General features: G+C 41.2%; 1 protein-coding gene across 1 annotated transcript in view; it reads left to right on the forward strand.

Moving 5' to 3' along the window:
* The window catches only part of CACHD1 (cache domain containing 1), a 201,227-nt gene that overhangs the window by 168,875 nt on the left and 4,951 nt on the right, over nt 1-27,401 (forward strand). Inside the window, exons 13-26 of the mRNA XM_069478028.1 lie at nt 2,237-2,405; nt 6,869-7,011; nt 7,650-7,831; nt 8,916-9,026; nt 12,772-12,894; nt 14,328-14,427; nt 14,518-14,634; nt 16,743-16,903; nt 17,248-17,334; nt 17,987-18,103; nt 19,446-19,597; nt 20,953-21,114; nt 22,328-22,405; nt 23,051-23,152. Coding sequence (XP_069334129.1) covers nt 2,237-2,405; nt 6,869-7,011; nt 7,650-7,831; nt 8,916-9,026; nt 12,772-12,894; nt 14,328-14,427; nt 14,518-14,634; nt 16,743-16,903; nt 17,248-17,334; nt 17,987-18,103; nt 19,446-19,597; nt 20,953-21,114; nt 22,328-22,405; nt 23,051-23,152 — 1,804 coding nt within the window. The remainder of the gene's footprint in view (nt 1-2,236; nt 2,406-6,868; nt 7,012-7,649; nt 7,832-8,915; nt 9,027-12,771; nt 12,895-14,327; nt 14,428-14,517; nt 14,635-16,742; nt 16,904-17,247; nt 17,335-17,986; nt 18,104-19,445; nt 19,598-20,952; nt 21,115-22,327; nt 22,406-23,050; nt 23,153-27,401) is intronic.

A 27,401-nucleotide genomic window follows, 5' to 3' on the forward strand; every position in this document is an offset into this window, starting at 1 on the left:
AAGAAGGAAATGTAGGCACTTGAGTGACCTTCTTTGTACAGTAAATAGCCCCAATTTTAACATTTTGCACAGAAGTATTACTTCTTAGTCTTTTTCAGTGATACTAGTAAATTCTGGCCACTCTCCTTAGACTAATTAGATATAATCATGTACTCGCTTCAGGTTGAAACATTAGCTTTCTCAGAGTTCTACAGTTGTTGAGCAGATCACTGTAAATGAAAAATTAAGGAAGTAATGAGATGGAAAGATTTTTTTTAAAAAAATGGTTTACCTGGTTACCCAGTAATAAGGGCAAATATTTTTAAGGTCTCTTTACTTTGGTGGCAAAGAGAGTAGATACACATCTTATCCTAACGAATAAAATGGATTCTTCTATTAATAATGTAATTCAAATAGAGTTAGCTTATGCTGAGGGTAACTGGTTAAACTGCTTAGCATCCATAGACATAGCAGACACTGATGGATTATTTCACTGAATTAATTTAACTATAACTTGAGAGAGATGTTGGCAGCATTAAGAAATTACTTTCTCACTGTGTAATCTAAGTCCTTTTTTGAGCATTTTAGGAGGCTGTTTGTTATGACAGAAGGAATTCAATACCTGTTAGAAGGTATTCAAATGTTGTTCCCATGTGACACAGTCCTGGTTCACACTAAAACAGGAATCTCATGTGCAATGAACGAAAAAAACCACTCCCCAGTCATGGAGAGCCCTTCTAGGAATATCATAGTTTCTTTTAAAGCAGAGATGATTTTTTTCAGCTAAGAACATAATAGAAAGACCTATATTGAAATCTGTTTTCCTAAGGACATTTACGAAGTGCTACTTTTAGAAGCTTGGGGTAAATTTTTATCTTTCTCTTACACAGAGACCCAATTATAAAATTATATTCTGGCCATTCTGGTAGAGTTTTGCTTTTTCTTCCTTAGGATATGCAACATAGGAAAAAAACTTAAAGGGTGATGACGTGAGATTGAGAAGAGAGAAAATAGTAAATGCCACTTCAGAACACCTTGTCACTTTCTAATTTGGGGAATGGAGGAAGAGGATTAAATTTGCTCATCTAATTGAATATCTTTGGCAGCAGTACTTGACAGCAATTCCAGGAAGATACAAATTGCTTCTGTGTTTAAAGATTCTTCAGCCATCCTCACAGACCATAAATTTCACTTAACTCTAACCTGCCTAATTAAGAAGTTCTCCCTCATTACTAAGTAAATCAGTTGAGCTACTTTATAAGGCACTGTCCTTTACTTCTGCCTTATTAGCTGGTCATCACCTTCTTCATCTATTTACAAACCATCTTTAAATAGGTTCTGTCCATATTCTAATGTAACACACTGACAATAGAGAAGTTTTGCATTTTTGTATTTTTAAGTCTTGATCAAGGAGCTAGAACTAAGTAGATTGGCTTTTAATTCTTTGGCAGACATTTTCTCCACTAAATTTTGTCCAAGTATCCATTCCTAGGTACAAAATGAGTCTGAAAGTACTACTGATTCTACATATGAGCTTATAAATTAGACTTGAGCTACAGCACACTTACCTACCTTGGTCTGAAATGACAAGTCAGGCAGGCTCTACAAGGGTGCCATAGGATTTGTGCTTTTCATGAGTTTAAGTAGTGATGTTGATCATCTCCAACCTAGAAAAGAGAAAGTGTTGGGAATAGAATGGAATAAACTGGATTCTGTAGTATTGACTACTCCTCAGTTTTGTTTTGTTTTCGTTTTTTTTTTTTTTTTAGTAGTAGGGATTCACAATTGGCTTGAAAAATAGTCAATTCTCAGAACACTTTTTGCAAAAGAACTTTGGTATTTTTAAGTGCATTTCAAACCCAAATAGAAATAATTGTTGTATTATTATGCCCTACTCTAGCTTGTGTCCATTAACCCACATTAGCAAAAAAGAGCTACGGTCACAGTTTCAGAGGGACTCCTTTCTTAGCCTTTCATTAGCTCCATGATTTTCTGTTACATAAAGTTCCCTCAACAGAAAGAAAAAACAGAAAATACAAAATTAGATACCTTCTATTACCCTATCTTCGTGTCTTCATTCATTCATTCATCATGTATTTGACAAACGTCTTGCATGTAAGGGTAGAAGACAGAAATGCAGCAGGGAATAATGTATGCAAAGTCCCTGTCCCCATGCAAAGTCCCTGTCCCCATGCAAAGTCCCTGTCCCCGTGGAACCTTCATTTTCTGTGTTAGAATTCTCTATTGATTTTTATAGGTACAGGACACTTCCTTTATTCTGTGTATTGTGGTGATACAACCGGAAATACCTGTCAAACAACTGAAGAACCTCAACACTGTTCCCAGCAGCAAGCTGCTGTACCATCGGCTGGATCTCCTGGGCCAGCCTACTGCTTGCCTCCACTTCAAACAGCTGGCGACTCTAGGTAAAGCCCTTGTGCTCGTCATGTCAGCTCCCTTCATGGTCTTCCTCATAGCAGCTCACCATAAATACCAGTTTGAATCCCACCCCCTCTAGCCCCTGCAAAAAAGATGTTGAACACCTGCAGTGTTGGGTGGTATGGGGATACAAATGTGAAAAACATGTGAAGCCTTGCCTTGGATTAGACTGTCCAGCAGGCGCTGAGGCAAGGATTTGTGTGCTGGTGATTTAGACAGTGTGAGCTTTCAGAAGAAACCAGCGAGAAAGTGGGAGAAACAGGTCAGGGGAGAGGAAAAGACAAACCAGTTTGATGTCAGGTGCAGTTATAGCCTCAGCCTGATCCTGCAGGGGAGCTCTAGAGTGGAAATCATACCACAGAGGTTGCCCAGACTAAAGGAAGAGAACTCGGCTTTCATCTTCCTTAGTCACTTTCAGCTTTCTGCTAGTGCCGGGCAAAGAGGTCTCAGCAGCCCAAAGACAGTCCATAAAGAGAGTCACAGGTACAGTCCCATTAAAAGAAAGTACGCAGATAGGGGATTTTAAGATAGGTGGGTGGGAAAATAGTAAAAAGAATTTGGCTGGGCGCAGTGGCTCATGCATGTATTAGTAGCATTCTGGGAAGCCGTGGCAGGAGGATCACTTCAGGTCAAGAGTTCGAGACCAACCTGAGCAAGAGCAAGACCCCCCATCTCTACTAAAAATAGAAAAAATTAGCTGGGCATGGTGGCACATACCTGTAATACCAGCTACACAAGAGGATGAGACAAGAGCATTGCTGGAGCCCAGGAGTTTGAGGTTACAGTGAGCTATGAGTAATCTACCGCAAGTCCCTATCTTCAAAAGGGCTTAGGAATAGACAAATTATTCAAAGGCAGCAAAAAGGAATTTATATTTTTTATGTCCCAGATGTTTTATATTCATCACCTGAGTTAGCCTGTGATAGATGACGACATTTGGGTTTACCAGGGATAAATAATTTTCCCCAGACGACACAGAAGGTAGCCAAACTGAGATTGGCCCAGGCCCCTCTGGTCTGCCACGTGCCAGACACGTACAAGGCCTCTGTGGTCTGTGCTGTCAGTGTACCTCAGTGTACTCACAGTGTAGTAAAACAGATATTCTCCTCTTCACTGTTGAAAAGACTTAGGGTTCCAAAAAAGTTAATAACTAAGAATCATCACACAATTGGCACACTGGGCGAGGTGGGGGCACAGGTGGGAAGAGGATCAAAGACAGAAATCATCAGTCTCTAGATTCCAAATGAGAGTGCTCGTGTTTGGGTTCCTCCCTTAAATTCCATCCGATAGAATTCTGCCTGGACATGAAATCAGAAGAGCAGGCTGGACTAAGGGGTCCCTTCTGTGACACATCCTAGCAGTGTTGACAATTTGGAGAGGGCCAGTGTTGTTGATCCAAGAAGGCTGGATTTTATATTTCTTTGTTTTGATTTGGTCCTTGGGGGTTGTGTTTGTTTTTATACGAAAGAGTATGTAAAAAATTCATATTTTTAAGAAAGCCTTTACTGAAAAGCTATAATATGTGCATGCTCTTTTAAGTTCGGTGTGAGCAAGCAAAATACTACTACTGGTGAAAATAAGATCACTGTTTTGAAATTTGAGACAGTAAAACACAACGGTTTTCTTGATGAGAAAGAAGCTCAAGCCAGATTTTTTTTATTTCCTTTGGATAATCTTATAGCTCCATTCTCCAATATGGTAGCCACTAGCCCCACAGAGCTACTGGGTACTTGAAATATAGTTAGTCCAAATCGAGATGTAAATGTGAAATCCATGCTTCATTTTTTTTAATATTGATTACGTGTTAAAATGATGATACTGCTTTGGATATATTGGATTCCATAAATATTAAAATTAATTTAATCTGTTTCTTTTTTTCTTAATGTGGCTACCCAAAAATTTTAAATTACACTTGTGGATTGCATTGTGTCTCAGCTGGACAGCAATGCCTTGCAGAGATGACTCTGAAAATGTAATTTATCACCTTAAATACTTTACATACAATTAACAGGAGACCTTAGGCCAGTGTCTGACTTTCACAGTATGGGAGCTCTTTCCACCTTGCCACCCCTCCTCACCTGGACATTACCCCTTCTCACCCAGGACAGTGTGGACGGATAATGAAGGGCAGCTTAGTTGGCATGAGTTAGTAATGAAAGTGAACCAAGGTAGTTGAAATATAATAAAAAGGGAATGGAAAATATGGGAAACATGGCAAATAAATGATTTCCATCTGATCTCATCATTAATGAGAATGATGGGGATTTTGAAGCAAGGTATTAAATATACGTCAGATCTGTCTTCAAGAGAGCTGATGGAAGGACATCGTCTTTCTTGATACACAAAGAGAAAAAGAAGAATTTTTTAAAGATCCATCATTTAAGGCAGTTCAGTATGTATGTTGTGTGTAAGTATGTCTGTCTACCTCCTGGACACAAAGCTGGGTCCTGTTTCTTGATTCTTTCTTTGTCTCTCTGTGTGCTCAAACCATCATACACACCAGCCTTTTCTAAAATGCCAAAAAGCCGCCTCCCCAAGGCAACTCTCCTTCTCCTAAACGCTAGCCCACTGAAACTGTCTTGTCTCTGAAGTGGATGTATGCCTTTGACACCTTATGTTCGTCGTTGTCCTCTCTTTTTCTTGCCCTTATCACTCCAGTTGGATCCTAAGCTCTGTGAGTTCAGGAATTGTCCTCTCTCCTTCTCTTCTTGGCACATCCTTGCATGGAGGGACCACAGGAGCATATGCACATGAATCCACAACCTAACCTTTTTAAACCTCTGGTTTCCTTCTCTTTGATTAATCTCCTAGGATAGCCCATGAAGACATCATGAAAATTAAATGAGAAGTAACATCATTGAAAGCAACATTTTCTGGATATGACAGACTAGCTAATTCTGAGTCCTCAGAATTCTGAAATTCCTGGATAAAAACGCAATTCTGGATTAAAATCTCCTTAGAAAGCATCAAAGAGCTAACGTGATAGTGAGGAATTACTGGGCCAAAATCTAGGAGAAAACAAGAACCGGAGAAGAAAGGCAGCAGTGAGAGACACTTTTCAAGGCACATATTTACCAATCCAGAAGAAACAGCTGTGAAATTAAACTGTGCTGTAGGCGGCTTCTTAGGACTAGGAAGAGAGACAGAAGTCAAATCCAGGGGCCACAAAAGGTGAAGACTCTAGTAAATGAAGCCACTCTTTTCCACCCCCACCCCCCACACGTACGTGCTTTTAGCAAAGATCCTAAAGGACTGCATCTTTAGGGCAAGAGGGAACCGCAAATAAATCAGGCCTTAATTTGGGATTCCTGTCATCTGAAGTGATTTAGGGAACTTCAGGCATTCACCTTTGAAATGGAATGGTCTTAGACTAGCTGAATACCAAAGTCACACCATGCCGTGGTTAAGCCAGTGTCCTGGCTCCTCACTGGGAACCATTTCCACCACCTCACCCAGTGTCACCTTGCAGTGTGGCACTGGACAGAATCACACAACAGTGCTCACTGGGGGAAGATACTACCATTCCCTTAGACCTCAAGCTATTCCTTAGATTAGTGAAAGATCACCAGGCTGCAAGGAAACAAAACGCCATGTGTGAGAACGAACAAAACGAGTAGAAAATGACCCACAGGCTTATGTGAGCTAGGACCCATGATCGTGCTTTCTAGAGCTTTTAAGACCATGGTAAGGTTGAACAGTAGAACGTTTCAAAGACAAAGATTTAGTGTTTTTGTTTCAAACATTGTGGGGATTTTTGTCTTAAATAGGAAATGGGGGTTTTCCTGTTAGATAGGACCAATAATTAATTACGTACACATTAGCTACTCTGTTTCTACAAGGTTTGGTTTATGTCAAGTTTGGCTGCCATCGTCGGTGAGAATAATTTTTTATTTGTTTTTTTGTATTGACTCCACTGTTCCGTCTCTCTCACTTCCTAAATAATACTACAAATGTGGATAATAATAGTTAACACGCATTTGCTTCACACATACGAACGCATTTAATTCTTGCCATAACTGTAAAATTGGTGCTATTATTTTCCCCATTTTGCAGGTGAGAAAAATGGTGACTTGTATACAACTTGCCTGATGCCACACAGGCAGATTCAATCCAGGCTGGCTCACTGCGTGTCGCACGCTGCCTCCAAGTCCCTAATAAGTATAGGATATATACAGATATGTAGATCTAAGGCAGTTTAAAGGTTTTCCACATCCAACACTTGTGTTTACTTGTGCACGTCTCTGTTCTGGTTTACTCTGAGGACCGTAAACTCCCTGAAGGGAGAGAACGTGGCTTTTTCCTTCTTCCCTCCTCTCGGTATCTTTGTGTCCTTGTGGAAGATGTTAAGCCACCGTGGCTGACGGCTTGGCAGAGCGTGAGGGAGGCTTTTGTCTGGGCCTGAGCTGGAGGCACGGTGTTCTCAGGCCTGCCTTGTCTGCTTCTCTTTCAGAGAGTCCGACCGTGATGCTGTCTGCTGGCAGCTTCTCCTCCCCCTACGAACACCTCAGCCAGCCGGAGACAAAGCGCATGGTGGAGCACTACACAGCCTATCTCAGCGACAACACCCGCCTCATTGCCAACCCGGGCCTCAAAGTGAGTGCTGGCACGGGGCCCCTCTGCTGGTGTCCCCCTCCCCAGGCCCGGGAGGGGGTGTGGCAGTGAACCTTTGGAGTGGGAAGCCCAGCTCTGCATCTGCGCCTCTCAGCTGGAGGGCTGGAAGGCGCTGGAAGGCAGAGCATGTGTCTGGTCAGCAGTGACCCTTCTGATGGATTAAGAAGCCCTGTGAGCCACACGAAGAGTCTGTTTCAGGCCTCAGATGTAGTGGGGCTTTCCAAGGTGGCGGGGTGGGGGGTTGTGATTTAGAGGCCAGGGAGACTTTCCCAGCCCCATCCTTCCCAGGGGAAAGAAGTACAGTGCCCCCGCTGTTGAGATAGATAGGAAGTTTAAGGAGCAAAGATTGGGGGTGGGGGGTGTATCTTTAGTGACACACTATAGGATGTGTCTTTTTAAACTCAGAAAGCCCAGCTAGGATGAACGATTGAGTAATCACACATCCACTGGCTATATTTCTGTAAGTTTTTGTTTTCACCAAGTTTGGCTGCATCCATCTGCTGTGGAAAGATTTTTAAGTAATTGGGCTTGGCTTCTCTGCGGCAGAGCCCTGCCAGCAGCCCACTCTCTTTTTATGTGAGTTTTAAAGGATCCCTGCTATGTCTTCCTTTGTCTCCCAGTTCTCTGTCAGAAATGAAGTAATGGCTACCAGCCACGTCACAGATGAATGGATGACACAAATGGAAATGAGTAGCCTGAACACTTACATTGTCCGCCGTTACATAGCAACGCCCAATGGCGTCCTCAGAATTTATCCTGGTTCCCTCATGGACAAAGCATTTGATCCCACTAGGAGACAATGGTGAGTTTTAGGGGCTTCCATTGTCAAAGGTTCCCCCCAAATCCTGGAGGGACCTGATAAATACATACAATAAAGCAACTTCAGGCAGTCCCTCTTAAAGAAGATACTTTCATGGTGGTGACAAATGCTTCTGAATAGTTTTTTTTAATGTAGCATTAGCAACAGCTTTGTGGGCTTTTTGTGTCTACAATGTTTTTATCTCTTCATTGAAATTTTGAAACTGAAATGCTTTATGCTTGCCATTTGGATTCCTAGTGGTTTGTTGGATTTCTACTTTGTGCAAAATGTGTCCATTTTACTGCACATGGCTATGACATCAAATAACAGCTCATGTAGGACCTGTGAAAAATGAACACATGTAAATCCAAAAACGTTCTTCTGAGCTTAATTTTACATTGGTTTTCAAAAACAAAAGCCTAGCAAGGTGCTGTAGAAGAGGGGACAACTTGGGCATAAGAACAGAAATTCTAGTCTTGTTCTGGGTAGCTACTGAGTCGTTCATGAATCGGTTATTCCTAATGCCTGCTCCCCGACCCTTAGCAATCCAGGATGCATTTTTATGTGCCAAACTGTATTTTGTTTCTACTTCATTAATCTCTTTTTATCTTAGTCTCTAAAACATCTATACTATAGATCTTTGTAAAAGCCCAGATATATGCTGAGTTCAGTACTTTTTTTTTTTTTTCTTTTTGAGACGGACTTGCTGTGTCTCCTGGGCTAGAGTGCAGCAGTATAATTATAGCTCACTGTAACCTCAAACTCCTGGGTTCGAGCGATCCTCCTACCTCCGCCTCCCAAGTAGCTGGGACTACACGCTTGCACCACCATGCCCAGCTAATTTTTCTATTTTTTGTAGAGATGGGGTCTCGTTCTTGCTCAGGCTGGTACTTGTTTTTAAAAGAGAGAATTTCAGATAGTTGGTGCTATAGTCAGACATAAAAGACAGGAATCCTTCCAGATTTTAATGTAACATAAGCACAATTTGTAGTAAGTATTTTTAGAGTTACAAGCTCACTTTTCTTTGAAGTAATTGGAGGAACTGTTCGCACTCTAAAATAACATGACTGTCTTTGGTCTCCGTTAGGTATCTCCATGCAGTAGCTAATCCAGGGTTGATTTCTTTGACCGGTCCTTACTTAGACGTTGGGGGAGCTGGCTATGTTGTGACAATCAGTCATACAATCCATTCATCCAGGTAATATTTCAACAATTTTTTAGTGATTTCTTTAGCACATCAAGAGTATTTTGAAAATTTGAATAGAATAGTAGACACCAAGACTTGGAAGCAAGAACATGACCTTTGAGGTTAGACGGGCGGGGGATTCGAACAGCTTCTCTAGCTACGTCGCCTTTGATTCCTTAGCTTCCTCCTGCCATCTGTAAAGTGGGGATAATACCCACCTCACAAGGTCATTGTGTGAGTTGAGTCAAGGAAAGCCTCTTAGCCCTGTTTTTGGCAGCCACAATGAGGTTTATGAAAAAGAAAATGATGTTGGAGTCAGTAGAGCAGTTTGTAGAATGGAAGCCTGACAATTATCGTTGCCAGAGAATGTTTTCCCAAGCAAAGGAGCATTTTTAATGAAGAAAAAAGTACCAAGACATCAAATTTATTACCTTCTTGTATGTGGATCTAACTCTTTGGCATTACATGAATTGTTTGTTGTTTTTCAAAATTTGTCCTTGAAACTGTCTCTTGGGAGATGTGAAGGCTTTTTGAAAATTCATTTTCCCAGAATGCTATATCAGTAGCACTGTGAATATATTTAGCGTGCTTTATATTTCCTGCTTTTGAGGTTTCAGTATTTAAGCTACAAATGTCAGTGAAATGTTAAGTGGGGAGGTAAGTCGCACACGTCGTTTTAATCTCTTCAATATACAAATAGCTGTTTTTTTCCTGGCAATCAAGAAAGACCATATTTTGACTGATACCTGTAATGATGCCTTAAAATTTATAGGAGACAGATTTTCTTGTTTAACTTCATGCTTCTCACTGGTGCTCATTATATGTCAAATGACTGACATTCAGTAGAATTCCTCTCGCACAAGTTCATCGGGAGCAAGAACTGGGAAGCAGCACAGTGTGGAATTTCAGTATCCTGGCCTCTGTCTCTGTGGAAAGCAGGGCCCCGCAGCCAGCCAAATGTTGATTCCCTTGTAGGGCATGGTCTCTGTGTGACTCCGTGAGCTGTTCCCATAATGTGATATTTCACATGTAAACAAGTAAACACTCATCTAGAACAGATCCCTCAATGTTCTCACTAACAGACCATCTGCTGGGCATACGCACGCCTACTAGTGTCTGAATAGTAAGACTCATCATCCCTCTCGTATATTCTAGTCAGTGGAGGAACAGTAAACAAAGGCTGTTTCTCTGAGGGGACAGCAGTCACCTTGGTCTTTGATTATGATGAAATGGGCCAGAACTGGGCTGGCGAAGATGTTGTCACAGTGTGGGGAATAAAAACCCAGGTGTGTCTTAGCCATTAGGTGATTGTCGGGCTCCCCTCACCTGGCAGCTGCCATTAGCTTGGCCTTCTGTACGGCATTCTTTCTGTTCAGGAGCACAAGGACAGGGGCAGATATTTACAAATTTTTGCCTTTGTTTCTTCACCTAGGAAAGTGAGATAGTAGAGCCTATCTCAAATGATTATTTTAAAGATTCAATTAAATAATATATGTCAAGCTCTTAGAAGAGTGCCTGGTATGTGGTTAGGGCTCGATAAGTGTCAAGTACTTTTATTATGTTTTATGACCTCTCTGACCCTGATATGTGAAACAGAGGTAGTAAGGCCTATGTCACACTGATAGGATAAAAATTAGAGATGAAGCATATAAAATGCTTAGCACACGGTACTTGACAATGTCAAGTCCCAAATAAATGGCAGTTATTTTTATTATCATGCTATTTTTACTTTAAATTTCTGGCATTTTAACAGGTCAGAAGAGAAAGCTTAAGCTAATATTCAACTTGTCATGAAGCACTCCCATTCACCCTTGGTTTTCAGAAGTGGTTTGGCTGAGAGTTAGGGGAGGGGTTTTCTAATTCAACACTCACTTCTCAGTTACTCATGTAGCTGTCTTGTGATTCTTCCATAAGCATTTTTGGTGCCCCGAGAATCTAGGTTTGCATTCTTTGCAGAACGGTGATGCTGCTAGAGATGAAGGGCAGTCATTGATTCAGGGACAGTTAGATGTGTCTTTGGCAGTGAAAATCTCACAAAAGTATTACAAACCGCCTGGTCTGTTGTACTTTGAAATGTAGGTTTGGTGTGATTTTTCTATGACATTCTTTATGAGTTGCCATGGTAACAGTGTACCTATCTGAAATGCAGGTAAAAATATGAATACTAGACTTACATGGGCAGTATGCATGCTCTCACTTCAGGGGAAGTTTAGAAATAAAATTACATTATCCCAAAATACCTGAGTCATATTTTTCACTGAGGCAGTCATAGTAGCGTAACAAAAGCCAGATTTGGGTACTGGTCTCTATACCATAAATAAAAGGTGATCTGATCTATCTTATTTAAGTCTTTTAACCATGCTAAGCCTAATTTATTTTTCATTTATAAAATGGGAACTATGATTCCTTCCTGGCTTTTTCACAAGTAATTAAATAATGTAAAGTTGCTTGGAAACCCTTGAATGCCCTGCAGATCTAAGGAGGCAGTGTAACTTAGTGGTTAAGAGTATTCGCTTTGGACTTGGAAACACTAAGTTTAAGACCCTACTTCCGCTAAGTATTCACTGTGTGATCTTGGGCAAATACCTAATTTCTTCAAGCTTCAGTTTTCTGGAAATGATAAGCCTCATGAGATTGCTGTGAGAAATGATTAAGGTTTTTGCCATTTTTCTTTTGACATTTTCTTTATAAAGAAATCAGGCAGGTAGATGGTGGGCTCTTAGAAAGTTCCATGTTAGGTAAACTCTGCAAATTCTCAGCCACAGGAGTGCAGGAGTTCATTGGTCAAATAACTCATGCCTTTCCAATTATCCATGAACACAAATTAAAAAGAACCAAGGTTCTAAGTACGAAGTCCATACTTCTGATATACCTAGCAATTTCTTGAAGTGTTTTCTCTCTAAAGAGTAGTAAGCTCATTAGCAGCTTGCTAAGCACTATAAGCACACTGTCTCATTTAATCCCAATAACAGCTTTACAAAGTAGGTATTATTATCGTCCCCATTTTCAGATGAGAAAACTAAAGCTTAAGAAAGTTAAATAGCATTCCAGAAGCCACAGGGGCAAGATATGACTTCTGCTTGATTCCAGAGCCAAAACAGTTAGTACCGTGTTGTACTGCTCAACTGTTCTCTTCCTTGACTCTCCTCCTTCTGAGAGTAGCATTGGAGAATGGAAAAAGGAACCAGAGTCTTATTGTACAATATGAGCCATTCTCTGAATGGAATCAGCCTTAGTGTTGTGCAAAGAAAACTAGACTGGACATTGTTCCTACTAGGTTTTGTACAGCCTGACACCAGTCACTTAGTCATTGTGAAATCTCAGTCTCCTTACCTACAAAATGAAGGAAATAACAAGGAGATTGATCAAGCTCCTTGTCTAGAGGTCTGCTGGAAATAGCCACAGTAGCCATGTAGCCATCCTTCCACCTGACAACTCTGCACCCCTATTTTTGCCAAACAGTTCAGCCACTCTGAACATCTGTCATGTCAGGGGACTAGCAGTATTTCACAGCTATTCATGTTTTGGGCCAGTCTTACTTAGAAAGTCCTCCTTTAAGTCTTAAAATTTTCTCTCATGAAATCTCCATGTAATGTTAAATCAGTCATTTAGTTGATTGCTTTGGGAGGCAGGGAGAAGTGGGGAGCAATGGTGGGAATGTATCTCTGATACCATACAATGCCCCTATAATTTGAACATAGCTTTTAACTTGGAATATGCCATGCCTCTCATTCTCATTGATCTTTTTCACGTAAAGTACACAGCTGTCTTCTGGGCACACTGTGGCTGTGATGGGCATCGACTTCACACTCAGATACTTCTATAAGGTTCTGATGGACTTATTACCAGTGTGTAACCAAGATGGTGGCAACAAAATAAGGTAAGCCCTTTACGGACGCTATTTCCTTTCTAGCTACCACTATACAAAGTGTCTCTATTGAATGGCAACCACATAGTTATAGTCAGGACCAGAAGTTGAATTCATGGCTTGTGTGTGCCATTAGGAAGATTTTTTTTGTTTTTCTCTTTTTCCTTTTTCTAAGATGCACAATGTTTGTGATTTAGACAAACAGGACGCAAGAAGGAGAGTAACTGTGGCACGGAATGCACCACAAGCTTTTGTTTCCCTAGAAGTCAGTTATTAGAGGTTTCCCATGTCCTTGGTACTCAAAAGACCAGAGGGTACTCTTGGGTAGTACTTTTGATGTGAACTTAGTCATTAAACCAAAGTCTTTGTGACATTTTCGGCTGCTTAGACTGCTCCTTTTACATTTCCCTGGGAAGAGGCTCATGGAACCAAGCCTTTGCCTCCTGAATTTCAAAAGAACATGTCTGATCAAAGCAAGGACATTCCCTTGATTTAATTCAGGCTGCTTTTAAAAATAGCGTTCTTAGTTCCATCTCATGGTCCACACTTCATGTCACTGGCTCTTATGGGGAAATGCAGGATTGCTGGCAAGCTGATACCACTCATGCAGGGTAACGTGAAGCAGAATATAGTGTTGATTAAAGCAGTTCTAGCTTTACTTACTTAGTGTCTCTGTCAAATACAGTATACAGTAGTCCCCCCTTATGCTCAGTCTCACTTTTCCACAGTACAGAACAATAAGATATTTTGAGAGAGATGGCATTCACATGACGTTTATTACAGTATATTGTAATTGTTCTATTTTATTACTTTTTGTTAATCTCTTACTATGTCTAATTTATATATTAAACTTTATCATAGGCATGTATATATAAGAAAAAACATATATAGGGTTCAGTACTATCTGCAATTTCAAGCATCTACTGGGGGTCTTGGGATGTGTTCCCCACAGATAAGGGAAGACCACTGTATATTTTTATATGTCCCCTCAATGCTATATTTTGTGTATGTGTATCATTGAAAGAAGAAATTATGTGGTTTGCTTAGTTTGTCACTATAAAAACTCAAGTCTACTTCCTTTAGGATCTGCCTCCCCAGAAATAAAAAACAAACTTCCCATTCGTATATCCTTGCCAAACATCTTTGAGTCCATCTTACTTGGATGGAGTGGGCACATTCTATATGAACTATGGAGGTGGCCACAGAATCAGGTGTAAAACTCTCACCTCTACCTGTATTCCAGGTGACCTCCCACCTCAAAAATAATGTATCTATCTACCTGCCTGCCAGCATTCCTTCATTTTTTTCAAGAGTATTTATGGAAAACCTGAGAGAAATGCAATTTCTTTCAGGGCAAGCAAGATATATGCTCTCTGAAAGCATTTTAATTAAGGAAAAAAAAAACCAGCTTATATGAATGAGGGACGTCACTTGTTTTGGTACAGGTGCTTCATAATGGAGGACAGGGGTTATTTGGTGGCACATCCAACTCTCATCGACCCCAAGGGACATGCACCTGTGGAACAGCAGCACATCACCCACAAGGTATTTGTTGCAAAGCTGAGATGCTCAGTTATCCACCAGCCTGCAGCTCGTTACATGGCATATGTCTTCTGTTCTATTTGGTCTTGGCAGGAGCCCCTAGTAGCAAATGATATCCTCAACCACCCCAACTTTGTAAAGAAAAACCTATGCAACAGCTTCAGTGACAGAACGGTCCAGAGGTTTTATAAATTCAACACTAGCCTTGTGGTAAGTCGATTCCTTAACACTCCCATTTTTCCATCCCATCATGGAAGATGAAATGGAATGATGGTTAATGTCTGAATATGATTCCTGCCTGTTTCAGTGCCTTAGAATTAGGGAATGTTGAGGGGAGACAAGACTTTTAATTCAGCTCCCAATTTGACAATTGTGGGATATAAAGCCCCAAGAACAAAAAAATGAATGTTTTAAGGTCTCACAGTTGGTATTTTATTTTGGTTTTGTTTGTTTAAAGACTCACCCAGTTTAAGCCCTTTGAAATATCTGCTGAAGTCTGTTCCCACACTCTTGTGTAAATATATGTGGCACCATGTGTTTCTCTCTTCCTGTCATCTAGAGATCACTTAGTCTCTTAAATTCCTAAGGCCAAGTTAGGTCAGTTCTTGATCATTCTCCCTGTTAGATGGGAACTCTCATGTAAATCATCCAAAAATAATTTCTTTTCTTAGCTTAGAATACTTTAATTTGGAATAGACATTTATGTCAGTCACTAAATATGTAATTAAAAATCAGTTTTAGAAATATACTGGATTAAATTGAAAATGCTAAACTGAGTCTCAGAAAGTCGATTGCTAAAAGCAATTTTCTGGTGAAAGAGGGGAATTTTAAAAATGAATGTATTGGCCAGGCGTGGTGGCTGATGCCTGTAATCCTAGCACTATAGGAGGCCAAGGCAGGAGGATTGCTTGAGGTCAGGAGTTTGAGACCAGACTGAGCAAGAGTGAGACCCCATCTCTACTAAAAATAGAAAAATTAGCTGGGTACAGTGGCACACACCTGTAGTCCCAGCTACTCAGGAGGCTGAGGCAGGAGGATTGCTTAAGCCCAGGAGTTTGAGGTTGCAGTAAGCTAGGCTGACGCCACGGCACTCTAGCCAGGAGCAACAGAGCAAGACTCTGTCTCAAAAAAAAAAAAAAAATAAAGACTGTATTAATAGAATAGTGTTTTTAAAGCAAGGGAGGTCCTTATTACCCAGTTTGGACCCCATATCATTTTAAGTAGTACTCTCTTTAAAGGGGACACTGACAAACAAGGCTGCCAGGTAAGGTTGTCATAGGAAAGTCTGGTTTATTCTAGGTATCTATATTGTTTATACGATGGTTTATGGGGTCTTCAGCAGACAAAGCCAGGATACTCAAGTAGAAACTTTTTAAGACAAATTTTAATTGAATATGAAATAGAATAATTGAGTGCCGAAGTTATCCCCGAATGGAATTGAAGCATTCCTGGCTTTTAGAGCTGACAAGACGCTAAGCCTTTGTTATCGCTTATATTGATATTATAGAGGTGGGTGTCTTCAGACATTGGAAAATTCACATAGGCTCGAAGAACCCATTCAACACCATGATTCTCAGAGTTAGGCTCATTCTCACCATGCATAAATATGGGATGAAATAATTTGCCTAGTGTATACAACATGCATACAGAAAAAATGGTTAGATACAACTCTACATAACCACTGTTGAATCTTTGGTTTTCTAATACGGTAAAGAAATTTGGTGATTCAAGAAGCTTGCTATCACATTTTCTTGTTATAGAATGAATAAAGAGGGTACTTGCTTTAATTGGATTGTTTAGTCTGGAAGCAGAAAACTGGTCTCTTAAAGGGGCTTTGGTTTTTAAATAATTTTATTATTCTAGGAGAAAAGTTTGTTACTCAAGGGAGGGAAGTGCATGTTTCTTGGTTAATTAGGTTTGCCTTTGAGTAAATTTTAAACTATTCCTTACCTAAAAAATTTCTTTCATTGCTCCTCAAAGTTTTCACTTTTATGATATATTGTTATGTGTTTTGAAAAAAACAGATTATAAAAACAGCTATAAAAATTTATATTTGTATAAGCATAGATAAAAGAATATATAATATATACACAACTGTTAAATGAGAATTATCTCTGAGTGATAGGATTGTGAGTAATTTTTCCACATTTTTAATAGTGTATGTGTGCATGTGTTTATATTTTAACAATGACTTTTTTAATTAGAAACAAAGTTTTATTTTAAGCTATTTTCTGCAGGTGGTTGAAGGATTTTCACCCAGGTAAGGTTGAATCTTTGCATTGCCGTCTGTCACTTCTGACACCTTGGTTGTTCTGTAGGGGGACTTGACGAACCTTGTACATGGCAGCCACTGTTCCAAATACAGACTGGCAAGGATCCCGGGAACCAATGCATTTGTTGGCATTGTCAATGAAACGTGCGACTCTCTTGCCTTCTGTGCTTGCAGCATGGTAGACCGACTGTGTCTCAACTGTCACCGGTAAAAATGCGATGAGTTATATTCTCTGTTCACTGCACTCTTTAATATTTGAACTGATGCCAGGCATTTTGAAGTGGCATCTGCAAAATAAACAGAAATGCTGGTCTATGTCCTGAAGAAGAGAGAAGTCCCCATTACAAAGGCATTTAGAGCTGTGCTGTTTGTAGCATCATTGGTCCAAAGAGCAATGGATTAAGGCCAATTGTGTATTTAAACTGTTAGTTATAACTTGTTTTTTACTGTCCTTTTAAACTAGCTTGGGGCTTCTTTATTTTCTTTCCCCAGTATGTGTGCAATATACAGTTTGTCATTGACTCTCCACATAGTAACTTTCTGCTTTTCAGAATGGAACAAAACGAATGTGAATGTCCTTGCGAGTGCCCTCTGGAGGTCAATGAGTGCACTGGCAACCTCACCAATGCAGAGAACCGGTAAAAAATATATATTAAATATTTATTTGTCTACACATACACAAAAAATACTATGGGGTCTCTTAGATTTTGGGGGGGGGTTGGGGTATAAAACGATAATTCATTTTAGTGATGAAACTGTTCAGTGAGCCAGATTTCAAGCTCCATAGTACCATAAAATGATGTCTGCTTTGAGGTTTAAATTTTAAATGCTATGAAAGTGTTAAGAGTGTATGTCCTACATACGGAAAAATGTGAGACTGTTACAAGCGTTTACTAAGTGTCTAGCATTTATCAGGAACTTTATATACATTAAGTCATTTAGTTTTTTAATTAACCCTGAGATAAATATACAGGTACTTTTCATATATGTGCATGCTTGGTCGTGCATAATATAGCATTATTTCTTTATATTAGTAACAAATTTTAACACCAGTTAAATAAAATTGTGATAAATCCCTTCTCTAGAACTTAAGAGTGTCATGTGTATTTGTATTATTCCCACTGTACATACAGATGAACACACTGATGCTCAGAGTTGTTAAGTAATTGAACCAAGGTTACACTAAGTGGCAAAGCCAGGGCTCACACTGAGATCTGTCAAGGACCAGGGGCGTGAGGAGTTTGGAATGTGGCGGTGCTGGTCCTAACCTCCAGCCTTGCTCATGCACAGAAACCCGAGCTGCGAGGTCCACCAGGAGCCGGTGACGTACACAGCTATGGACCCAGGCCTGCAGGACGCTCTTCACCAGTGTGTCAACAGCAGGTGCAGTCAGCGGATGGAAAGTGGGTAAGCAGAACCTAGTAATGAATAGTGATCAGTGGCCTCGTTGACCTTTTCCAGCTAATATTTGTTATTCCCATTCTTGATGTTTTAAAAAGATACATTGGTTTTTCAGATCTGAAACTGATTTCCATAAGCCTTTTATCCACCAGATTAAATGTTATCTAGTTCCCACTTATTACCGCTACATAGCATTTGTACAATATGTTAGTAGTCTCGTCTGTGGATGAGACAGTTTTTCTTGAAATAAAAGAATCATGAAGGGATGCGTCATAAAGAAACAAGGCAAGGGAACAGGGACTCCAGAAACAGACCCAGCAATCCGAGTTCAATGTGTGATTTTTCTTTTTGTTGTTGTTGTTGCCAGGGCTAGAGTGCAGTGGCATAATCATAGCTCACAGCAACCTCAAACTCCTGGGCTCAAACAATCCTCCTGCCTCAGCCCGCCAGAGTGTTAGGATTACAGGCGTGAGCTGCTGTGCCCAGCCTCTATATGTGAACTTTCTAAGCTCAGTAATTTTCCTTCTTTGGAAGTAGATCTGCTTCTTAGTAGTTTTGAGAACTATAATAAAAACTACTCGCGCCCTCTCCCTCCCCACTCCTTGGGTGGGAGCAGGTGTTTTAGACTAGGCATCATGGAAATAGTGGCTGTGGTAGACACGTGGGTGATGAGTTTATTGCAGCTGCAGGTTGCCATTTGATGAAACAGAGTTGGTGTGTAGAAGGGACAGCCTGCTCTACTTTTGGTGTGTACTTCAGCAAAGGAAAGATTTGGCATCAGATTGATTAATTTGGGATGTTATGCCATCGCTCCAAGTCAATCAAGGCTGTGAAGCACTGACATTGCATACATTCTTTTAAGAGAGTCATAATGCATGTATTAATAATACATTAAAGGCTCTAAGAATTTGGCGGTAGGGAAATCTGTGTAACTGGCCTAGTATTCTCCAGACTTATTTGACTCTTTTTTCCTTCCTTTTCTTTTTAAATGACCACACACTTGGGAGATGGTAGGCTAAAGTCTAACAAACCTTGCAGCCATTTCCATTTGATCTTCTAAGGTGATTTTGAGTAACCCCCCGGTAATCCATGATGTGTGGGTATCATAATTTAATTCACAGAGAACGGTTTTATCTCTCTCTCTTCCAAGTTGTTGAGAGGCATAAAACAGTTATCCCCTGGCAGACTGTTGTTGCCTTTCTCCTTTTAGAAGGAAAGAAACTAAAGCTCAAGAATTTCACAGCACTAGTAAGTATGGAGATCTTAAGAGCTGTCTGAAGAACAAGCTTCTATGCTTACTCCTGCCCCACACTGCTTTCTAGAATATCAAGCACTGTCTTTCTTGCAGGGACTGTTTTGGGGTGCTGGATTGTGAGTGGTGCATGGTGGACAGTGATGGAAAGACTCACCTGGACAAATCCTACTGTGCACCCCAGAAGGAATGCTTCGGGGGGATTGTGGGAGCCAAAAGTCCCTACGTTGATGACATGGGAGCAATAGGTATGTTTGTTGGGAACCCAGAACAATTTGATTCTTGAATACACATCTTCCTGCCTGTATAGTAGAATGGTTTAAAAATAACCCTTTACCCAAATTTCCTGATTCCTTTGCCAGTAGTCTTTAGTTACAAAACCGCGGCAGATAATTACCTTCGGAGCTGGCTAGATATTCTGTGCAGAGAGAGTGGCCATCTGTCCTGCCAAATTCTGCAAGCCTGGGCCTCATTCCCATAAAGCTTGCTCTGAGAAATATCAGGGCTGATTTCCGCATGGCTGCACTCTGGATTCCGTGTGGATGTGTGTGCCAGCTGTCAGAAGCACGGAGCTGGTAATGTACTGGGTGACCATGGCACATCTAGTTCCTGCTGCAGCCTTCACTCACAACTTTTGCAAGACAGAAAGTCTTACAGCTGCAAATCAGTATTTAGGGCCTTGGGGTCAACAGAAGCCCAGCTACCCAATGCGACTAAGGCAGCCTAGGATGGAGGACAAGGACACCGTAGGGAAGAATGCTCCTGGGATCAGTCTCCAAGACTTGAAAATACTGCCAAGGAGACTAAATCCCTTTCCTGAGCTTTTTTGTTGTTGTTGTTTGTTTGTTTTTTAAGTGTCTTTCTAGAATTAACATCAAGTCCTAGTTCTTAGCTGGCAGTTGACTCAAATATTTAAGCCTTTAGCTATTACCTTGATTTTTAACATTTCTTACATTAGCCTGTCTAGCAGAAGCAACACTCATATGGGAGGAAGGGTTTTGAGCTCACATATTACTACTGAACCAGGTGAGGCCATAGGTGAAGTGACCTAGCTCCAAGAAATCATTTTATATGCCACCTACAGTTTCCTATCTGGAAAGTGCAAATGGCGTTTTAACGGGAACCCATAAGCTCTGAAACGCGGTCTGTTTGGCACCTATTTATTGTACCCAGAGCCCGTTATTTCAGTGGATCAGTCCGTGACCCCCCCCACAAGGCCCACGTCACCCTTGCCTCTGCACTAGGTGACTTTTTCTGTCTTGCAAGAGCAGCTCACTCCTCAGGCAGCCGGGGCTCTGAAAGCGCCGGGTGCCGCATACTTAAGCAGTTCTTCTCATGTGCTCACTGGCTCTGGCAGTCCTTGCCGTTTGTGTTCTTGCTCTGCCTGGCAACCAACATTTGAGAACCAGGAATTAAACGAAGCCTCTACTCCCACGTTCTGGTGGGGCTTCTTGGAGAAATCCAAGGCTGGATGCGGCTGTTTATCTTCCCCAGCCCCCTTCCCGGGCTGTGCTTTCCCACCTGGCCACCCCCTTCCCTCCACACCACCTCCCGCACTTGGGAAGTCGTAACAAGGAGCCTCTTTCTGTTTATTTCACTGAAGGTGATGAGGTGATCACGTTAAACATGATTAAGAGCGCCCCCGTGGGCCCCGTGGCCGGAGGGATCATGGGGTGCATCATGGTCCTGGTCCTCGCCGTGTACGCCTACCGCCACCAGATCCATCGCCGGAGTCATCAGCACATGTCTCCTCTCGCCGCCCAAGGTGAGCTCAGAGTGAATCCCACAGCTCCTTCGGGAGGTAGCCGCCTCCCTGGGGTTGTCTTGAGGCTGGAAGAACACGGCCAGGTGTTACAAGAACAACACCACATTTTCGGCTTCTGTGGAGTTGTTTTGGCAGTCCCCAAAGCCTGATTTCTTCTTCAGCGCCTAAACACTGCACGTTCCATTTTCCCCAGAAAAATCCCTGGATCCTCTCTCTTCTTACCAGCATTAGCCTCTGCCCCTGTCATAAGCCAGTCAGGGGAGCTGGGATGCTGAGGGGGAAATTGACTTGTCAGATGTGCTGCCCTTGCAGTTGCAAAAAGACGGGCGCATCACAGACACCCCAGATCACCATTGGTGAGAATATGAATCTGTTCTGATGCAGCTCCCTTCATGTAGCGTGAATAAACACACGTGGGAATAATCACATCTCTTACAGCAACATAAGTAATCGAAGCCAAGTACAAAATGATTAATCTCTAATCATGGCCTCGATACCGAGAGTTTCAATGTGGCATCTGTACTCATTTGCGGGGAACAAAACCATTTAATGGTCACCGCTGTCCTTTCTGCAGCCCCAGCCCCCAGGGATATGTTAACCTGACCTTTATGGCGATGAGGTTAACACATCCTTCTTCCTGGCCACTTGGCTGTCACCCTTGCAGGCAGCAATGACAGGTTGATGTTGGAATGTTTCACTTGGGCCACCCTCCTGAAGAGGGATTGTGGGGTAATGTTGCCCGATTTAGTAACAGGGATAATCTCGAAGTGCTTTCCCGTTGGCAAGATTTGGCTAGGCTGAGCATGACCGTCATCCAGCGTTACCTTATCCCTGGCCTTTTAGAAGCTTTTGTGACACCATTTTATCAACACAGTCAGTTATGGTTTCCACCGCTTTCCTTCTATTTCTGTCCTTTAGCGGACAATTAAAGATCTGTTGGCCTCAATCAACTTCTTTCCTCCTTTTTCTTCAGAAATCAATTTCAGGTGCCTTCTTGATGGTTCACTTCTTGCTTTGCTTTGGATTCCTGCTCCCTCCTGCTTTAAAAAAAAAAAAAAAAAAAATGGGGGCATCAGTTCACTCTTTCCAAGACAGGATTCCTTCCTGATGGAATGCTGTCACCCAGCCATCAAACGAGCACCCAGCAGGGTATTAAAGTGGATGATTTTGTTTGATTAAATAGTCATGTTTCTCTCTTTTTAATGATGGGTAGAAATGTCAGTGCGTATGTCCAACCTGGAGAATGACAGAGATGAAAGGGACGACGACAGCCACGAAGACAGAGGCATCAGTGAGTACTCGGCTGCCTCGCTGCGGAATGTGTCGGCAGGAGGCTGATCCTAAACAAATATTCCTTCTTACAGCCTTTTGGCTTGTATTAAAATTTAAGAAGCTTTGACACGGTGGGTGTTTCTTTTCTGTTCCTTTTTCATTAGGAATAAGTGTAGGTCTTTGCTTTGTTTTAGAAAATCTCGAAAGATATTAGGGTGTTATTTTGTGCCTTATGTATTGTGGCCTAAAACAGATCACCCTTTCCTTTCTTTCTCTTCCTTGTTACTTTCCAACATAGTATTTAAGAAAGTGAAGTTTCAGGTGTGCATTTGTTTAAACCCTTAAATAGCATACACAGCTTGGATTTGGAAAGGAGAGCATTTTCTTTATTTAAAAAAAGTTCCACTAATGTTGAGCTACTGGCCTTCACCTTCCTAGAGCATAGCTTCTTGGTACATGTTGGTAATATGTAACTAAGTACCTCTCACTGTACCAGTTCTAAGATCAGCTCCCCTGATACTCAGAATTTTTTAAAAATTACTTATTCTAGCACTCCAAAGAATAACTCCCCCAACATGTAAATAAGCCCACTCAGAGCAAATGTGCTTGAAACGATAAAGATGCTGGCATAAGAGTGACATTGACTGTCCTTGACTTCCCACAGTCAGCAACACTCGGTTTATAGCTGCGGTCATCGAACGGCACGCACACAGTCCAGAAAGGAGGCGGCGCTACTGGGGCCGATCGGGAACGGAAAGCGATCACGGTAAGAGCCAACAATCCTGTGCTTGGAGACCTAAGGCACCTGGTGTACCCCTGTGGGATGGTACCCACACCTACCTCCCTCTCTTTCCTGTTCTGTGTTCAAATAAATTATAAGAGCCCAAGGGCAGTTTTGCTTATGTCCAGCACTCTCGGGCATAAGCAGGATGACCTCTGGACGCACAGATGGCTTCCAAGTGTTTCTCCATGACGAAGGATTCGTATTGTCCGAGTGGAAGCTGCTTACTCACCCACTTGATTGTCAGCAGAGTCAGCATCCTCTTAGGTCCTGCCATCCGGTGTGGGTTGGCAAACACCAGCATCATTAAGAGCTTTCCCAGCCACGTCCCCTTGGGGCATGACAAGAATCTGTGCTGTCCTCTAGAATTCTCCAGCCCTGACCTCTGGTCTTGTCTGGGAAGCTCAGAAATGGCTTTACCAAAGAAAGAACGTTTGCACTGAGCCTTGAGGGATTATTAAAGAAAAGTTAGGGGCAAAGGATATGAGAGGCAAAAAGACACCTGTGTGTGCAAAGTCGTGGAGTTGTATAAAGTACCTGTGAGATGCTCAAGATGGGTCGGGCTGAATTGTAAAGTGATGAGATGCCAAGTGCTAGGGACTTAGGAAGTCCACGTGCTTCTCTCCTCGATATCCATGTTGACTGCTGTCACAAAGAGCAGAGGTAACCCAGTCTGTAAGCGTCACAGTCTATGTTGCTGTAGCTCCACAAAAATATAAATAGATATGGTAGGACTTTTCCAGTTATCGTCAAATCTTTTTATTTTTTTAAGATAGCTCTTTAATTTTCCAGAAATCTTTACTTTCCTCCCAGAATCAGGTCTTTTTGTTAATGCACAAATAATATATTTAATCCTTTTTGACTTAGCTGCTTCTATGCCTTTCCAAGAAAAAAAAGAAGTCTTCAAACAGTGTTCTCCTGCACCTGTGCTAAAAAATGCAGGACTAGATATTCCTCAAAGCAACCCATGTCGCCTTTCACACTACAGCCAGGTTTTCAAACTCCCTTTGGAAAACAGGAGAAGCTAAAGCTCTCTTTTATAAATTGGAGATTGTTTAATTTGGGTTTTGAGTGGCATTGTTCCCACCAACTAAATAGAAACTTCGGGTTTCTATGGAGAGCTGAAACAGAACTTAAATTTCTCAGTTTCTTTGACTTTCTGGCGTTTTTCCCTAAAAACCTTTGAACCTGCATAAATTCCTGCTGCCAGGCAGTTCTGTGCCTTCTCCTTTGCATAATGAAACAGGTTTGAGGCTACTAAAGTTCAACAGAAATAATTTCTTATTCAGCAGAACTACTGAATCCTTTTTCTCTCTACCCCAATAGAAATGGCATCAGTACCAAATTGGGATTCTGAGTGACATTTACGATGTTCCATTAGCCTTTCCCATTGTCTTAGTAAAATGGCATATGAAGCAACAGCTTAGATGAAAGGAATGGTGCAGTGTCAGTATCTGAAAACCAAGGAATCCAGCTAAGGGCTTGGTTCCTTTCATTTTTCACAATAATTGGATCCCTATTATCCCCAAGGAATGAAAAATAGTTTTTTTGTGCAGACAAAAAGCAGCAACAAAAGAAGGGGAAGGCATTGACACTGCACATATTTCAAATGCATCCTCAAATCAATAGAATTTAACTGCATGTTATCATCCCTTGAAACCTGTACATGGGTCACTAAAAATGGTGGCATCAAGTTAATGTCCCCGTGATGCCTGGAGCGAAGCTATACGCATTAAACGAGGAAATCTAATTGTCCTGTCAACACGTTTCTTGCTTATCTGTGTATCCTCCTATTGGTGAATGTATTGGGCTTCTGGTGTGTACTATTAGGCACCAAACAACAGGGGTCCCACGGATTATGATGGAGATGAAAAATTTCTATTGCCTGGTGACGTCTTGATGATTCTGACCCTGGCCTAGGCTAATGTGTGTGTTTGTCTTTGTTTTTAACCAAAAAGTTTAAAAACTAAAAATGAAAAATTTTTTAAATGGAAAAAGGCTTATAAAATAAGGATATGATGAAAGAGAATATTTTTGTACAGCTGTACAATGTGCTTGTGTTTTAAGCTACGTGCCATTATGAAAGAGTCAAAACAAAAAAAAGTTTTTAGTTAGCTAAGGTTAATTTATTATTGAAGAAAGAAAAAGTTTTGATAAATTTTGTGTAGCCTCAATGTACAGTGTTCAAACAGTCTGCAGTAGTGTGTAGTCACGTCCTAGCCTTCACCTGCACTCAGCACTGGCTCACGGCCGCACCCAGGGCAGCTTAAGTCCCGCAAAGTCCGTTCATGGTAAGTGCCCTGTACAGGTGTACCGTTTTTTAATCTTTTACACTGTATTTTTGCTGTACCTTTTCTGTATTGGGGTATATTTAGATATGCAAATACTCACCATTGTGTTACAGTTGCCCACAGCATTCAGCACAGTAACATGCTGTACAGGTCTGTAGCCTGGGAGCAAGAGGCTGGACCAGATAGCCTAGGTGTGCAGTAGGCTACACTGTCCAGGTCTGTATAGGTGCATTATGATGTTTGCACAATGACAAAATCATCTAAGGATGCTTTTCTCCCAACATATCACTGTCCTTAAGCAACACATGACTGTACTGAGCACCGTGGAGGGAGGTAGAGATGGGAGGCTTGTCTGTTCTCGAGGCAGGCGGCACAGAGGAGGAGCTAAGGAGATAGAGTCAAGCCAAGCTCACTTTGAATCCCACTTCTCCCTCTTTTGTTTTTTTTTTTTTAATCTATCGCAACTTGAAGTGAGCTACTTTGGACCTCAGTTTTCTAATACTTAAAGTAGGATTAAAAATTCCTGCCTGGTAAAGTTGTTGTGAGGATTAAATAAAATGACCTATGGCAGGCTTAGAGCTCAGGGTTGACTTCCCTACCTCCATGCCCACCCTGCCCTGCAGGAATTTACGATCTAGGAGGAAACTATAAATGTATGCGTGTGTCCACAAAACCGATAAAAGGGAGGATGTGACAACTTCCTTAAGGAGTGGAACAAAGAAAAAGGGGAAGTAGGATAGTTCACTTTTATCTGCAGGTAAATCATGGAAAAGCCCATGGAGGAACATGGCACTGCCTGGCCCTTGGACTGGTGGGATGGGCGTGCCGTGGTTCCGTGCTACCCTGTGAGCGTATTTCTGTGTGAGTCCTTGGGTGTGACACCCCAAAGCATACTCAAAAGAATAAAATATGTAAGGGTATGACTGCTGAACAGCCTAGGCTTTCATGGTGTGGTTCAGTTGTGATGTTCCTAGAATTAAAACTGAATGTTACGAAGCTAATCTTGGAGATTTCAGGCTGTGTTTTTATTTAGAAATAGTTTATGTAACCAAAAGAGTTTCGTGTTTCTTTTCTTATTTTTTTGTTTGTTTGTTTGTTTGTTTAGAGACAGGCTCTTGCTATGTCACCAAGGCTTGAGTGCAGTGGCACAATCACAGCTCACTGCAACCTCAAGCTCCTGTATTCAAGCGATCCTTTCACCTCAGCCTCTGCAGTAGTTAGGACTATAGGTGTGCACCACTATGCCTGGCTTATTTTTATTTTTATTTTTATTTTTTTAATTTAGAGACAAAATCTCACTATGTTGCCCAGGCTGGTCTCGAACTCCTGCCCTCAAGCAATCCTCCCTCCTCTGCCTCCCAAAGCACTGGGATAACAGACATGAGCCACCAAGCTTGGCCAGAGTTTTGTATTTCAAAGGAATCTAATTTTAATTTTTGTATCTTAAAAGAAAAACTACTTAAATTGAGAGTGTTTTTTGAGAAGTTGAATCATTTTGGTCAATATTCTAAGACCACTTAGAATGATTGTTATTCAGCCAAGTGTTACACTCACAAGTGGAGGTTAGGAACAATCACTCTCTGTGTATGCTTTTAACTGTGTATCTGCTTTGTTCATTATTTCTCTTAAAAATATCATGTTCTGTCTAATCATATGCTGGCTTATTTTCAAGTTAAAAAACACCAATATATATTTGCTCCTTATGCATTTATATTTTGGTCACTATCTTATTAGAAACTTTATGCAAATGTATATTAAGCAACTTTTTTTTTTCTTTGAAAAGGGAAATTTCCTCCTAGTTTTGGCAAATTCCAAAATACTTAAAAGGGAAATAAGAGGCAAACACAAAACCTTGAAAACGTGATCAAAAACCATGTAGGTCAATTATAAGACCATTTTCTGGTGCTGTACAGATATTCTCCTGCAGTTACTGTCGGTGGCCA

Source organism: Eulemur rufifrons, chromosome 8 (genome assembly GCF_041146395.1).
Source record: "Eulemur rufifrons isolate Redbay chromosome 8, OSU_ERuf_1, whole genome shotgun sequence".
Lineage (NCBI taxonomy): Eukaryota > Metazoa > Chordata > Mammalia > Primates > Lemuridae > Eulemur > Eulemur rufifrons.